The sequence below is a fragment of the Aotus nancymaae genome, unplaced genomic scaffold (assembly GCF_030222135.1).
Source record: "Aotus nancymaae isolate 86718 unplaced genomic scaffold, 86718_ANA_hifiasm-v0.15.2.pri h1tg000036l, whole genome shotgun sequence".
Lineage (NCBI taxonomy): Eukaryota > Metazoa > Chordata > Mammalia > Primates > Aotidae > Aotus > Aotus nancymaae.
Genome location: NW_026988450.1, coordinates 93,431,804 through 93,446,873, shown reverse-complemented (window position 1 = coordinate 93,446,873; position 15,070 = coordinate 93,431,804). Strand labels below are relative to the sequence as shown.

The following is a 15,070-nucleotide window of genomic DNA, read 5'->3' as shown; positions in this document are numbered from 1 at the left end:
ATCTACAAGACCCCATCATCTCAGCCTAAAATCTCCTGATATTGATAAGTAACTTCAGCAAAGTCTCAGGATACAAAAATAATGTGCAAAAATCACAGGCATTCCTATACACCAATAACAGACTTAAAGAGAGCCACATCAAGAACTAACTGCCATTCACAATTGCTACAAAGAGAAGAAAATACCTAGGAATACAACTAACAAAGAACGTAAAGGACCTCTTCAAGGAGAACTACAAACCACTGCTCAATGAAATAAGAGAGGACACAAACAGAGGGAGAAACATTCCATGCTCATGGTTAGGAAGAATCAATATTGTGAAAATGGCCATACTGCCTAAAGTAATTTACAGATTCAATGATATCCCCATCAAGCTACCAAAGACCTTCTTCACAGAACTGGAAAAAAACACCTTAAACTTCATATGGAACCAAAAGAAAGCCCGCATAGCCAAGACAATTCTAAGCAAAAAGAACAAAGTGGGAGGCATCACACTACCGGACTTCAAACTATACTACAAGGTTACAGTAATCAAAACAGCATGGTACTGGTACCAAAACAGAGATATAGACCAATGGAACAGAACAGAGGCGTCGGAGGCAACACAACTTATCTACAACCATCCGATCTTTGACAAACTTGACAAAAACAAGCAATGGGGAAAGGATTCCCTGTTTAATAAATGGTGTTGGAAAAACTGGCTAGTCATGTGCAAAAAGCAGAAATTGAACCCCTTCCTAACACCTTACACTAAAATTAACTCCAGATGGATTAAAGACTTAAACACAAGACCTAACACCATAAAAACTCTAGAAGAAAATCTAGCCAAAACCATTCAGGACATAGGCGTAGGCAAGGACTTCAGACCAAAACACCAAAAGCATTGGCAACAAAAGCCAAAATAGACAAATGGGACCTAATCAAACTCCACAGCTTCCGCACAGCAAAAGAAACAGTCATTAGAGTGAACTAGAGACCAACAGAATGGGAAAAAATTTTTGCAGTCTACCCATCTGACAAAGGGCTGATATCCAGAATCTACAAAGAACTAAAACAGATTTACAAGAAAAAAATCAAACAAGCCCACTCAAATTGAGCGAAGGATATGAACAGACACTTTACAAAAGACATACATGAGGCCAACAAACATATGAAAAAATACTCATCATCACTGGTCATTAGAGAAATGCAAATCAAAACTACATTGAGATAACATCTCATGCCAATTAGAATGGCGATCATTAAAAAAATCTGGAGACAACAGATGCTGGAGAGGATGTGGAGAAACAGGAACACTTTTACACTGTTGGTGGGAGTGTAAGTTAGTTCAACCATTGTGGAATACAGTGTGGTGTATCCTCAAGGACCTCGAAATAGAAATTCTATTTGACCCCGCAATCTCATTACTGGGTATACATCCAAAGGATTATAAATCCTTCTACTATAAGGACACATGCACACGAATGTTCACTGCAGCACTGTTTACAATAGCAAAGACCTGGAACCAACCCAAATGCCCATGGATGATAGACTGGACAGGGAAAATGTGGCACATATACACTATGGAATATTTTGCAGCCATCAAAAACGATGAGTTCGTGTCCTTTGTAGGGACGTGGATGGATGAACCTGGAAACCATCATTCTCAGCAAACTGACACAAGAACAGAAAATCAAACACCGTATGTTCTCACTCATAGGCAGGTGTTGAACAATGAGAACACATGGACACAGGGAGGGGAGTATCACACACTGGGGTCTGTCGGGGGGAGATAGGGGAGGGATAGTGGGGATGGGGAGTTGGGGAGAGATAGCATGGGGAGAAATGCCAGATATAGGTGATGGGGAGGAAGGCAGCAAATCACACTGCCATGTGTGTACCTATGCAACAATCTTGCATGTTCTTGACATGTACTCCAAAACCTAAAATGCAATAAAAATAAAAAATAAAAATAAAAAAATGTACCTTTACTGTGTGTAAACATATTGGTTATAAGTTAAAGAAGTAACATCTAGTTTTTCTGTAAACAAGACATTAAGATAAAGCACTACAAGTTTTTTTAAAATTACTAACCTGCTCTTTTACAAAGATTATAAAAGGTCTCTTAGCACAGGCACCACTTATAGAATTTCCAGTACACTAGCACCAGTCTAGAGACTGTGTCCTCATCAAAGGACGGAAAGAAGAAAAAACTCGAGCCATCCTAAGAAAGACTCTACAGGATCCACAACTCCAAACAATGAGGCTTCCACAGACAACACAGCCCTGGACATCACCTGGAGAATGCTGAAGAAGACAACATAGGAGGCAAAGCAAATCCTGCTCCAGACAGAGACATCATTCACTCCAGATAACCTTTTTATTTTTTATTCTCTTACTTTGCCTGCAACCTGTACTTACTACACTCTATCAAGCCCATCTTCTAATCTACATTTTTCTGCCCTGTAACTTAAAACTAATACCCCCTTCAAAGCTACTAACAACCCAACTGCTTAAATAAAAGAGACTAACTTACCCCCAGTGAAGTTCCTCATTAATAGCATACAGTGAACTGAGATGTCAAGTAACACTACAGGTCAGACACAAAAGATTCATAGTTACACTTATAGCCTTTATATTCTCAGCCACAGTCATCCTAGCAACTGACAGCATTGCAGTGGATGAGGTAAAACAACACCTCTAAGGAACTTTCAAGACAATTTAACATCAGATGTAAAGCAATTTAAAACTAAACTTCTAGAATCTCTTCACATTATAGATCTACATACCCAACAAACAGCCATGTGGAAAGGTGTGCGAGATCCTCTCTCCTAGTTAAACCCCCATTCCTAGGAGTCGCTCTTTGACTAGAAAAGAATGTTGTTAATTGTACTCAGAATTGTCTTATGTTATTTATTAATTCTACGATACAAAGCCGGAATAAGAGCAATGACCGCCTCACCTGACAGACCCATGGCTGAACGCATCAGTAGCTGGCAGACAACAAAGCCTAATATTAATAACAGAGAAGGGGGAGATACTGGGATCCACTCAGAGTGGCTGACAAAATATTAAGGGAAATATTAGGGAAGTTATAGATTACAGTCTCAAAGCTTATGGAAGGCTGAAAGGTTTTTAGTGAGATGGGCTGAAGGCAGCCAGTTCTTAAGTTAGAGCATTAAGTCATAGGATAAAGATTAAGAAAATAAAAGCTTCCCCAGTTAAGTCTGTTTATCCCACATTCTTTTGTCTCTACTGTTTAGTCATGTAAACTGTGTGCTGAGTGGCCCTCTCAGGGGGGAGGTCAAAGGAGAATTACCCATTAATGGTGTTTATTCTGGGCCCCAGAACTAAAAGCTTTTATCATTTGTAAAACAACTCTTAATCATGTTAATTATCCACAAGTGTGTTGACTCAGAACCTCTGTCATTAAATCTATACTGAATAAATGTGAGGAAGGACAAGTAGTAGGGGTCAGTTAGCTACAATCACCCTCTGAAAGCAGGTGACAACCATCCCTAGCCTGACTCTTACACTGTACTCTGGTGTGTGTGAGTGTATTTATTCATCCGTCGCTGAGTCAGGGTCTGCAGGACAGACCTCAGCAGGTGCTGATCAATGTCTCAGGTGGTGACCCCAACATGACCAACACCACATTCTAGGTATTTTGACAGTTAATATTAAAGTCTTCCAATACATGAACACAATATGCCTTCCATTTATTTATGATTTCTTTAATTCCTTTCCAAAATCTTTTGCAATTTTCAGTGAATAAGTCTTAAACCTCCTGGGACAAATTTACTCCTAGGTTTTTATTTTTCCTATTGATGTCATTGTATATGGAATTGCTTTCCTAATTTCCTTTTCAGACTGTTCATTGCTGGTATACAGAAACAACTGATTTCATGTGTTGTTCAGTTGCTGCAACTTTGCTGAATTTGTTTATTAGCTCTTGTAGCTTTCTCATGGATTCTTTGGGATTTCATATATATGGAGTCACACTTTATGGAAATATAATTTTACTTCATTTTCCAACTGGATGCCTTTTATTTCTTCTTGACTAATTGCTCTGGTTAGAACTTGCAATACAAGGTTACACAGTGGCACGTTTATCTTGTTCCTGACCTTTGGGGAAAAGCTTTGCTCTTCACTACTGTGTATGATGTCAACTTGAGGGTTTTCACAAATGCCCTTTATCATGTTCAGGAGGTCCCCTTCTATTACAAGTTTTATGAATGCTTTTTTTTAAAATTATGAAACTGTTAGATTTGGTCTATTTTGTCTGCATAAATTGAGATGATCATAGTTATTCTCCTTCATTCCATTAACGTGACGAATTACAACAGCAGGTTTTCTTATATTGAACCACCCTTATATCCTGGGTTAAATCCCACTTGGTCATCAGGTATAGTATCCTTAATATGCTACTGGATTCAGTTTTCTGTTTTTTTGTTGGGAGTTTTACATCTCTAGCCATAAGGGATAATGGTTTGTAATTTTCTTTTCTTGTCAAGAAAGAAATATCTTCATCTGGCTTTGGAATCAGTGTAATGTTGACCTTAAAGAGTTAGGAAGTGTTCTCTTCTCCTTTGGAACAGTTTGCAAATGTTTGGTATTAATTCATTAAATGCTGGTAGAAGGCTTGGTATTAAATCATTAAATTCAACTTTAAAGTCCTTGTGGGCCAGGCATGGTGACTCACATCTGTAATCCCAGCACTTTGGGAAGCTGAGGCAGGTGGACTACCTGAGCTCAGGAGTTCGAGACCAGTCTGGGGAACATGGTGAAACCCCATCTCTACTAAAAATACAAAAAATCAGCTGGGCATGGCAGTGTATGCCTGTAATCCCAGCTACTTGGGAGGCTGAGAGAGGAGAATCACTTGAACTCAGGAGGCAGAGGTTGTAGTGAGCTGAGATCTCGCCATTGTACTCCAGTCTGGGTGACAGAGTGAGACTCTGCCTTAAAAAATAATAATAAAGAAAAGTCATTGTCCTGGACTTTATTTTATTGGGAGTCTTTACTAACTCAATCTCTGTTAGAAGTCTGTTCAGATTTTCTACCTATGCTTCAGTCAGTTTTAGGAACTTGTGTGTTTCTATTGATTTGTCCCTTTCAATTATCTAATTTGCTGGTGTACAACTAGACCCAATATTCTCTTACTGTTTTACTTTTGTAAGGTTAGTAATGTCCCCACTTTCGTTTCTGATTTTAGTTATTTCTGTCTTTTTTTAAATCAATCTAAGTTTATCTTTTCACAAAACCAACTTTTGATTTTGTTGATTCTATTGATTTTCTACACTATTTCATTTAACTCTGTTCTAATTCTTATTTTTTTCTTCCTTCTGCTAGCTTTGAACTTTATTTGCTCTTCTTTTTCAGTCCTTTAAGATGTAAAATTAAGCTACTGATTTATATCTTTCTTTCTTCCTTCCATTTTTGTTTTGTTTTTGTTTTTGAGACAGGGTCTCACTCCCATTGCGCAGGCTGGAATGCAGTGGCATGATTTCAGCTCACTGCAGCCTCTACTTCCTGAGCCTAGGTGATCCTCCTACCTCAGCCTTACAAGTAGCTAGGACTATGAGCACAAGCCACCATGCCTGGCTAATTTTTTATATTCTTGGTATGAGACAGGGTCTCAATCATGATGCCCAGGCTGGTCTTGAACTCCTGGGCTCAAGGAAACCACCCACCTCAGCCTCCCAATCACACCTGGCCTGTTTCTTCCTTTTTAACGAAGTGTTTACTGCTATAAATTTCCCTTTTGACACTGCCTTCACTGCATCCCATAAGTTTTAGCATGTTGTGTTTTCATTCGTCTGTAGGTATTGTCTAACTGTCTGAATTCTTCTTTGACCCACTGGTTGCTTTATTTCCATACATTTGTATACTTTCCAGTTTCCCCACTGTTACTGGTCAGATAAGACACTTTGTAAAATTTCAATCTTTTTAAATTTATTGAGACTTGTTCTGTGGTCTAACATATAGTTTGTGTTACATGTACACTTAAGAAAAATGTTTATCTTCTTTTCTGAATTTTTATATACTTTTGTTTTCACCCATTTGGGCTACTATAACAAGATACATTAGACTGGGTTATTTATAAACAACAGAAATTTGTTGCTCACAGTTCTGGAGGCTGTGAAGTTCAGATCAAGGTGCCAGGGGATTCACTGCCTGATGAGAGCTTGTTCCTCCTAGGTATTGCCTTCCATGTGTACTCACATGGTAGAAGAGCAAGAAAAGAGGCTAACAAGCTCCCTCAGGCCTCTTATAAGGGTATAATCCAATTTACAGGGCTCTGTTCTCATGACCTAGTAACTTCCCAAAGGCCCCATCTCTTTTCTTTTTTTTTGAGATGGAGTTTCGCTCTTGTTACCCAGTCTGGAGTGCAATGGCACGATCCCTGCTCACTGCAACCTCTGCCTCCTGGGTTCAAGCAATTCTCCTGCCTCAGCCTCCTGAGTAGCTGGGATTACAGGCACACGCCACCATGCCCAGCTAATTTTTTGTATTTTTTTAGTAGAGATGAGGTTTCACCATGTCGACCAGGATGGTCTCGATCTCTTGACCTCGTGATCCACCCGCCTCAGCCTCCCAAAGTGCTGGGATTACAGGCGTGAGCCACTGTGCCCAGCCCAGGCCCCACCTCTTAATAACAATATACTGGGGATTAGATTTCAAGATACAAATGGAGGGGTGGGAGTGGGGCACAAACATTCAGACCATAGCAATGTCCATGAGATCTAGTTGGTTTATAGTGCTATTCAAGTCCCCTATATGCTTAATGATCTTCTGTCTAGATGTTCTATCCATTTTTCAAAGTAGAGTACCAAAGTGTCTATTACTATAGAGCTATCTATTTCTCCCTTCCAACCTCTCTATGTCTGCTTCGGATAGTTTGGAGCCCTTTTTTATCTGCTTATAACTGCGGTATCTTCTGGATGAATCTACCCTTTTATAAATATATACCGCCCTTCTTTGCTGTCTATTTTGTCTAATGTTAGTATAGCCACCCCAGCTCGCTTTTGGTTATTCTCTGCATGGAATATTTTTTCCACCTTTCACTTTAAACTTATTTGTATCTTTGAATCTAAAGTTTCTTGTGGCACACAGTTGGACCACGCTTTCTTATACATTCTGTAAATATTTGCCTTTTGACTGAAGAGTGTACATGTTAAGTAATTACTGAAAAGGAAGGACTTCTTCCATTTTGTTGTTTCTGATATATCTTTTACCTTTTTGTTCCTCAATTCCTCTGCTGCTGTATTTTTGTATATTACCTTTTTTGTAGTGTACCTGCCTTACTTCTTGTGTTCATTTTTTTTTTTTTTTGAGACGGAGTTTCGCTCGTTACCCAGGCTGGAGTGCAATGGCGCAATCTCGGCTCACCGCAACCTCCGCTTCCTGGGTTCAGGCAATTCTCCCGCCTCAGCCTCCTGAGTAGCTGGGATTACAGGCACGCGCCACCATGCCCAGCTAATTTTTTGTATTAGTAGAGACGGGGTTTCACCATGTTGACCAGGATGGTCTCGATCTCTTGACCTCGTGATCCACCCACCTCGGCCTCCCTCTTGTGTTCATTTTTAAGATTTTTTTTTTTTTTTTTTTTTTTGAGATGGAGTTTCGCTCATGTTACCCAGGCTGGAGTGCAATGGCGCGATTGTGGCTCACCGCAACCTCCGCCTCCTCGGTTCAGGCAATTCTCCCGCCTCAGCCTCCCGAGTAGCTGGGATTACAGGCACGCGCCACCACGCCCAGCTAATTTTTTGTATTTTTAGTAGAGACAGGGTTTCACCATGTTGACCAGGATGGTCTCGATCTCTTGACCTCATGATCCACCCGCCTCGGCCTCCCAAAGTGCTGGGATTACAGGCGTGAGCCACCGTGCCCGGCCAAGATTTTTTTTTAAATGGAGTTTTGCTCTGTTACCCAGGCTAGAGTGCAGTGGCACGATCTCGGCTTACTACACCTCTGCCTCCTGGGTTCCTGTGATTCTCCTGCCTAGCCTCCCAAGTAGCTTAGGATTACACGTGCTCACCACCATACCTGGCTAATTCTTGTATTTTTAGTAAAGATGGGGTTTTGCCATGTTGGTCAGGCTAGTCTCAAACTCCTGACCTCAGGTGATCCACCTGCCTTGGCCTCCCAAAGTGCTGGGATTATAGGCATGAACCACTGTCCCTGGCCTATCTGTAAGATATTTTCTTACTGGTTACCACAATGATTGCAATAAATGTTCTAACATCCTAAAACAATTTATACCAATTTAGCCTCAAAAACATACAAAATCTCTGCTTCTCTACAGCTGCTACCCCCTTTATGTTATTGTCATCACTGATTACATCTTTATATATGGTGGGGTAAAAAACATAGACTTATAATGCAGACCTTTTATGTATTTGTCCTTTAGGTGACGTAGGAAATACGCAATGGCAAAAACCACAATTACTTTTGCACCAACCCAATACAAAGTGGATTTACAAACCAAAAACAGGGATACTAACTTTTATACTTACCTACATAGTTAGTTACCTTTACTGGAGGTCTTTATTTTTGTATGGCTTTGAGTCCCTGTCTAGTGTTCTTTCATTTCAACCTTTGGGACTCCCTTTAGCATTTCTTGTAGGGCAGTCTATTTGTAACAAGCTTCCTCAGCTCTTATGTGTCTGGATGTATTTTAATTTCTCCTTCTTTTTGAAGAATAATTTTGCTAGATAACAGAATTCTTAGTGGACAGGTTTTTTTTTCCGCCTCTTAGGAGTTTAAGCTGTCCCACTGCCTTTTGACTTTCATGAGTTCTGATGAAATATTACTGAGAACCCCCTGTTCAGGATACGTCCCTTCTCTCTTGCTGCTTTCAAGATTCCTGGTTTGTCTTTCAACAATTTGATTAGAAAGAGACCTGGTGTGGATCTCTTTAAACTGACTCTATTCAGTTCGTTGAACTTCTCGCATGTGTAGACATGTCTTGCATCACATCTGGAATACTTTCAGCCATTATTTCTTTAAATATTCTTTTCATTCCCTTCTCTACTCTTTTCCTTTTTGAACACCCATACTATGCACGTTGGTCTACTTGATGGTGTCCCATGGTTCATTAAGTTCACTTTTCTTGGATTTTTTTCTCTCCTCAAACTTAATGATTTCAATTGTCTTATCTTTAAGTTTGCAGATGTATCTGCCTGCTCAAATCTACTGCTGAAACTCTCTAGCAAAATTTCCACTTCATTTTATTAAACACTTCAGTTCCAGATTTTCTATGTTTCTTCTATAATTTGTATTTTTTTAGATATTTTCATTTGCTCACACATCATTTTCTTGGTTCTTGTAGTTCTCTATGGTTTCTTTTAGCTCTTTGAGCATATTTGAAACAGTCAATTTAAAGTTTTTATCTAGTTAAGTCCAATGTCTGTACTTTCTCCAGGACACTTTCTGTCAGTTTACTTTTTTCCTTTGAATGGGACATATTTTTTTGTATGCTTCATGATTTTTATTTTGTTAAAAACTGCACATCTGAATATTAAAATGTGGTACCCCTATCCTAGACTTTGCTGTTTTTGATTATTGAAGACTAGTCATATGTTCATTTAGTTACTTAATCAAATTATTTTTGCAAAGCCTATTCTTTGTCAAGTACAGTCACTGAAGTCTTTTTCTTCAGCTTGTGTTCAACTAGTGTTTTGACAGTTGAACACTGTCAAACTTTGATTTCTTTGAATGTTAAGGGAAAAATCAAAACACTTCCCTCAGTCTTTGTGGATTGACAGTGTGTTGGGGTACTTTTTAAACACTGTTCAGAACTCTTTTTGAGTTTATTGCCTTCACTTAGCCTAGAGATTAGCCAGAGAAGAAAGCTTATGGTCTTAACTGGTCTTTTCTGAGCACACATTCATGCATGGGTATGCATGTGACTTCCTGGATTCACCAGTATAAAAGGGTGCCTTTTTTTTTGAGACAGAGCCTCACTCCAGTTTCCCAGGCTAGAGTGCAGTGGCATGATCTCAGCTCACTGCAACCCCCGCCTACCAGGTACAAGTGATTCTCATGCCTCAGCCTCCCGAGTAGCTGGGATTACAGGTACGTGTCGCCACACCTGGCTAATTTTTGTACTTTTAGTAGAGACAGGGTTTTGCCATGTTGGCCAGGCTGGTCTCAAACTCTTGGCATCAAGCAATCCACCCACCTTGGCCTCCCAAAGTGATGGGATTATAGGCATGAGTCACCACACCCAGCCTTTCTTAATTTTTTAGTAGAGACAGGATCGTGCCATGTTATACAGGCTGGTCCTGAACTCCAGGCCTCATACAATCATCCTGCCTTGGCCTCTCAAAGTGCTTCGATTACAGGTATGAGCCACCACACCCAGTCCAAGGGTGCTTTTGGAATGCCTTTATTTTCACACAAGAAACTCCTCAGCTTTTCTTCCTAGGCTTTAGATGGCTAACTATATAGGTAACCATAGTACAAAAGCCAGGACTAGAGTAGAGTCCTGGGGGGAGGGGGCTGCCACTAGCCTGGTTATTGAACTGGGAAGGGGTCAGGACTATAGGGCAAATCAAAGCACCTCAGAGGCCATCATGTCATGCCTCTTTGTGTCAAGTGGGGAAATCACAGTTCTGCTCAAGGTGCCAGGGGCCAGGCCAGGTCAACTTCCTTGCTGACATCCAGTCTTGGCTCCTTAAGTCAATGAGTACCCTCCTCACCCTTCCCACCTATGATGACACAGATGCCTCCTAGAGGTAAGCACAGGGTTCCATGGACATCATTTCCCCAGAATAAGGGCACCAGTGGGGAAATATTCTTAAAGTACCTGGTGGTTGGTAGTGAGGGCAGATGGCTTCCGGCTCAGTATCACCACAGCAGAGGGCACTACAGACTACAGATCCAGAGTGGGTCACAGCAGGAGCATCACTCACATGGGCGTGGGCTGCTGGGGTCCAAGGGGATGGTCCTGGAGCTGAGAGCTTCATCTCTGCCTCCTCATGGCGAGTTCTAAGGCTGGGCATGACTAGGACCTGAAGACCAGAAAGAACACAGGTAAGTATACAGACAGGCTAGCTCCAGGGATTCATCCTCCCATAAGAAAGGGGTCTCTTCCTCCACTCTTACAGCCCAAGACCTGAAGACGGCCTGGTGCTGTCAGGGCTCAGGGGCTGATGCTATGTTCCCTGATCCTGAACCCAAAAAGAGGGAGTCAGACATGGAGACACAGACTCACAAGCCAGGGCCACAGGTACAAAGGGGCAAGTTGCTGACCCTAAGGCAAAGTGGGCTAACGGGGCCCAGGCCTGCCCTGATAGGAGGGCAGCCCCCACAGGGTCTGTATTCTGCTGTGGGTCCACTCTTCTCACTCCATATTGCTGACATTCACAGTGCTCTGAAGCTGGGCATGCCAGACCCAACTAGAGTGGGAGAACAGCAGCTCCAAAGGTTGAGCAGCCAGGGACAGCCTGTGCCGCAGACCCACTTGTAGTCATTATGCATCAATGCCTACCAATCCTAGTGGTCAATTCTGAGATGCACCATCCTGGCAGCATCCACAGCAGGTGTTCCCATCTTTACTTGCCTGGGACGTTCTCCCAGTGCACCAGCTACTCCCTCCTAGCCTCTCATTCCCCATTTCATGTTGGTACCCCAGTGTTCACTTCCGTACTGACACCAACTTCCTTGGTGATTATGTCCAGCCTTAAGGCATCAACACCCCTGTTAAGACTCACAAACTTAGGCTCATCCCCAGTCCTAACCACTCTCTCTGAGCAGGAGATAAGACACTCTCATGTGGAGGCATGATGGGCTCCTCACATGGACCAAGTTACTGATTCTCCCTACCCTCTGTGTAAATGCACCATACCCTGCCCAGGGGCCCACTGGGAGAACTGACACACCTCGGCCCTTCACTCACATTGTACTGACATTGACTCCTCTGCCCTCATGGGACCAGCTGAGAGTGAGGGTTTGGTCAAGGGGATCTGCAAAGTGGATCTGAATAAAGGTGCCAGAAGGATGGTGCAGGGAGTCAAAGTGTTGGTAGGTGTCACCCATAGGCTATGTGGGGAAGAAAGAAGGGCTGGGTAGTGCACCTGGACTCAGATCATCATCAAGGAGGAGTGCACAGCTAGTGGTCTGGGTGAAAAGGTCAGAGGACAAGTGTAGGGACAAAGCTTGAGGGAGAAGGCAAAGAGATATGAACAGAGCTCACAGTGATGGTCACTGTGGACCGATGATAAGTGGGCTTGGCTACCAGACGAAGGTGAAGCATTGGCCACATTTCTATGTCAGGAGAGATAAAACTAACAAAACATCTCAAGATTAACCTGGCTGGGTGCTCAGAGGAATGGTGTGAGATGAGATTCAAAGCAGGCAGAGCACTAAGGCGTCTACCACGTGGCAGCAGAAACAGAGCAGCAGACATGGGGGGTGGGGGTGACAAGGCCTTCATGACTGCATCTGCCTGCCCTTACAGTGCAGATGCCCAGTTTCAATGAGGGAAACCTCTCCCCAGAGAAGGGGAGATGTAATAATCTGCAATATTTATTTAGTTCATTTTATTTAAAAATACTTTAAATTCTCATTGTTTCTGAATGGGGACATAGTCATATGGCTCAAAATTTAAAAGGTAAAAAAGGATTTATGGTGAAAAACGCCCAAACAGCCACTCAGTTTCCCTTATTTCTAGTGTACCCTTCCAAATTAATCTAGGCTTACACAGCATGTATATACACACATGTATATATAAACACACACACACACACACACACACCCCCAACTATGCTATTGCTTCACACCTTATTTTTCTCACTTCATTATGTGTGGGATCTTGCCTATCAGCCCACAGAATAAACGCTCCCTCTCCCCCGTGTCCATATCCCTGGAACTTGTGCTTATGTTACACTACATGCCAAAAGGGACTTTGCAGAGGGAATTAAGGTTATGGGCGTGACCCAATCTAATCAAATGACCCCTTAAAAGCCTGAGAAGGATCTGACAGGGCCACAAGGAAGGACCTCGGAGAGCTAAGGGCCACCCGGGCAGACTGCCAACACTTCCAAGGACCAACCCCAAGGAAAAAGATTCGCCCAACAGCTTGAACAAACTCGGAAGCGGAGCCTCCTGGCTAAAGGCTAACTAAGGCTGCTCGTGAGGAGACGGGCAACTGCAAGGGCCGGTCGCCGCCTCCCATAGCAAGCAGCACAGGTCGGGCCCTGGCCACCCCGCAGCGCCTTCCCCCTAGCGGGAGTCCGAGTCCAACTCTCCTCCCTCCCCAGAGCACCTCCTGCATACGGAGAGCGACTCCGCCACTGACTGGGCAGCGGACATCCGAGGCCGAGAGAAACCCCCCTTCTCCCCCGGCTCTGCTCCATGCATCTCCGACTTCGCACAGAAGACCAGGAACGGCGAACCCACTCTGTCTCCCACGCCCCGGGAACCACCCCACGTCACTGCTGCCCCGTCGCTCCGCCTGAACTTGACCGCCGCCAGTCTGCGGGAGGAGTCCTGGCTCCTGGACCCTCCCGAGGGCCCTCCCTGGAGATCCCTCTCCCGGAGGCCGCTCCCAGGCTCCGACCTCCGGCCCAGGCCGAGCGGCCCCTGCCCCGCCCCCGCCCCACAACCCCACCGCGCGGCTCCGCCCCCGCCCGGGGGAACCAGTCTCGCCGCCCGCCCCGTATGAGCCCTAAGGGGCCCCTGGGCCCCCAACCATTGGGGACAAAACGGACGCGTGGTCCCAAGCGTGGAGCTTCACAGAACCAACTCACCTCCTCAAGGGGTCGCGCTTGGAAGAGAGACAGCACCGCAGCACGAAGGCGCCTCAGCCGAGGCCGGCTGATCCTCCAGGAAGTCCCGCCTCAACTTCCGGCCCGCGGCTCATTCTATCTGGGACGGCGTAGTCTCTCTAGACAACGGGAGGCCGGGGCGACTCTGTGATTCAGCCCCAGACCTGTTTCCGCTAATCCTGAGCCCAGAGACCCTTCTGTTCCTCTTTATCAGAGTGGACCCGTGCACTGAACAAGGCGACAAATAAAGAAAAGGGAACACTGTTAGAAATGCAGAGATAATGAGCTATACTATCGTAGTGGGAGATTTTAATACACAGGTCCCCAGAATCTGAACATATTGTAGCTTGATAAAAACATAAGGATACGTTTTTTGGAAGAACTGAATCCCTCAATCAATAAGTGATTTGATAGATAAATAGAATTCAGATTCCTTCAGTAGCTAATACGTTTTCGTGTGATTGTACATGGATCATTTATAATACAGAAATGAATGGTACACTTGGACATAAAGAATACAAATAAGGCTGGATGCAGAGGCCCATGCCTGTGATTCTAGCACTTGGAAGGCCAAGGTGGGCAGATAGCTTGAGGCCAGGAATTTGAGACCAGCCTGGGCAATATAGGGAGACTCCTTCTCTACAAAAAATACAACAGTTAGCCAGATGTGGTGGTGTGCACCTATAGTCCCAGCTACTCAGGAGGCTGAGGTGGGCGAATTGCTTGAGCTAGGGAATATGAGGCTGCAGTCAGCCAGGATCACATCATTGCACTCCAGCCTGGGTGAGAGAGTGAGACCCTGTCTCAAAAAAATAAAACAAACAAACAACAAAAAACACCCACAAATATTTTAATGTTCATTTTGCAGGCAGATTAAACTATCAAAATCAGGAATACATTTTAAAAAATTCACAACAAACTCTATTGGAATTCAAGAAAAACTGTCTAGATAACCTTTTTTTTTTTTTTTTTTGAAGTCCAGGCTGAGGTGCTCTGAGATGGAGATGAGAAACTTACCGGAAACTGGAGCTAAGATCACTCTTGTTATGCGTTAGCAACGAGATCGGTGGCATTTTGGCCCTGCCCTAGAGATCTGTGGAACTTTGAGCTTGAGAGAGAGAATTTAGGGCAACTGGTAGAAGAAATTTCTTGTGGGTGGGAGACTCCGTAAGTGCCAAGGCAGGAGTCAGAAGCCTCAGCCTATTCCCATGCAAATAATGAAAATAACTAGAGATATAACCATAGTAGTTATTCATAGGTGATCTTAGTTATTCATAGGTGATTTAGTTATTCATAGGTGATCTTAGTTTTGAAAG

The 15,070-nt window shown here is 43.4% G+C and overlaps 1 protein-coding gene across 4 annotated transcripts in view; it reads right to left on the bottom strand.

Moving 5' to 3' along the window:
• LOC105731546 (zinc finger protein 16) overlaps positions 1 to 13,817 on the bottom strand; it is a 28,243-nt gene extending 14,426 nt beyond the window's left edge. Inside the window, exons 1-2 of one of the 4 annotated variants that reach the window (XM_064384743.1) lie at positions 13,737 to 13,817; positions 10,793 to 10,997 (exon numbers count right to left, since the gene is read on the bottom strand). In XM_064384743.1, coding sequence (XP_064240813.1) covers positions 10,793 to 10,988 — 196 coding nt within the window. In that variant the 5' untranslated portion in view covers positions 10,989 to 10,997; positions 13,737 to 13,817. The other 3 variants (XM_012473376.3, XM_064384744.1, XM_064384745.1) reach the window with 3 other exon arrangements.
• Positions 13,818 to 15,070: the final 1,253 nt, after the last annotated feature.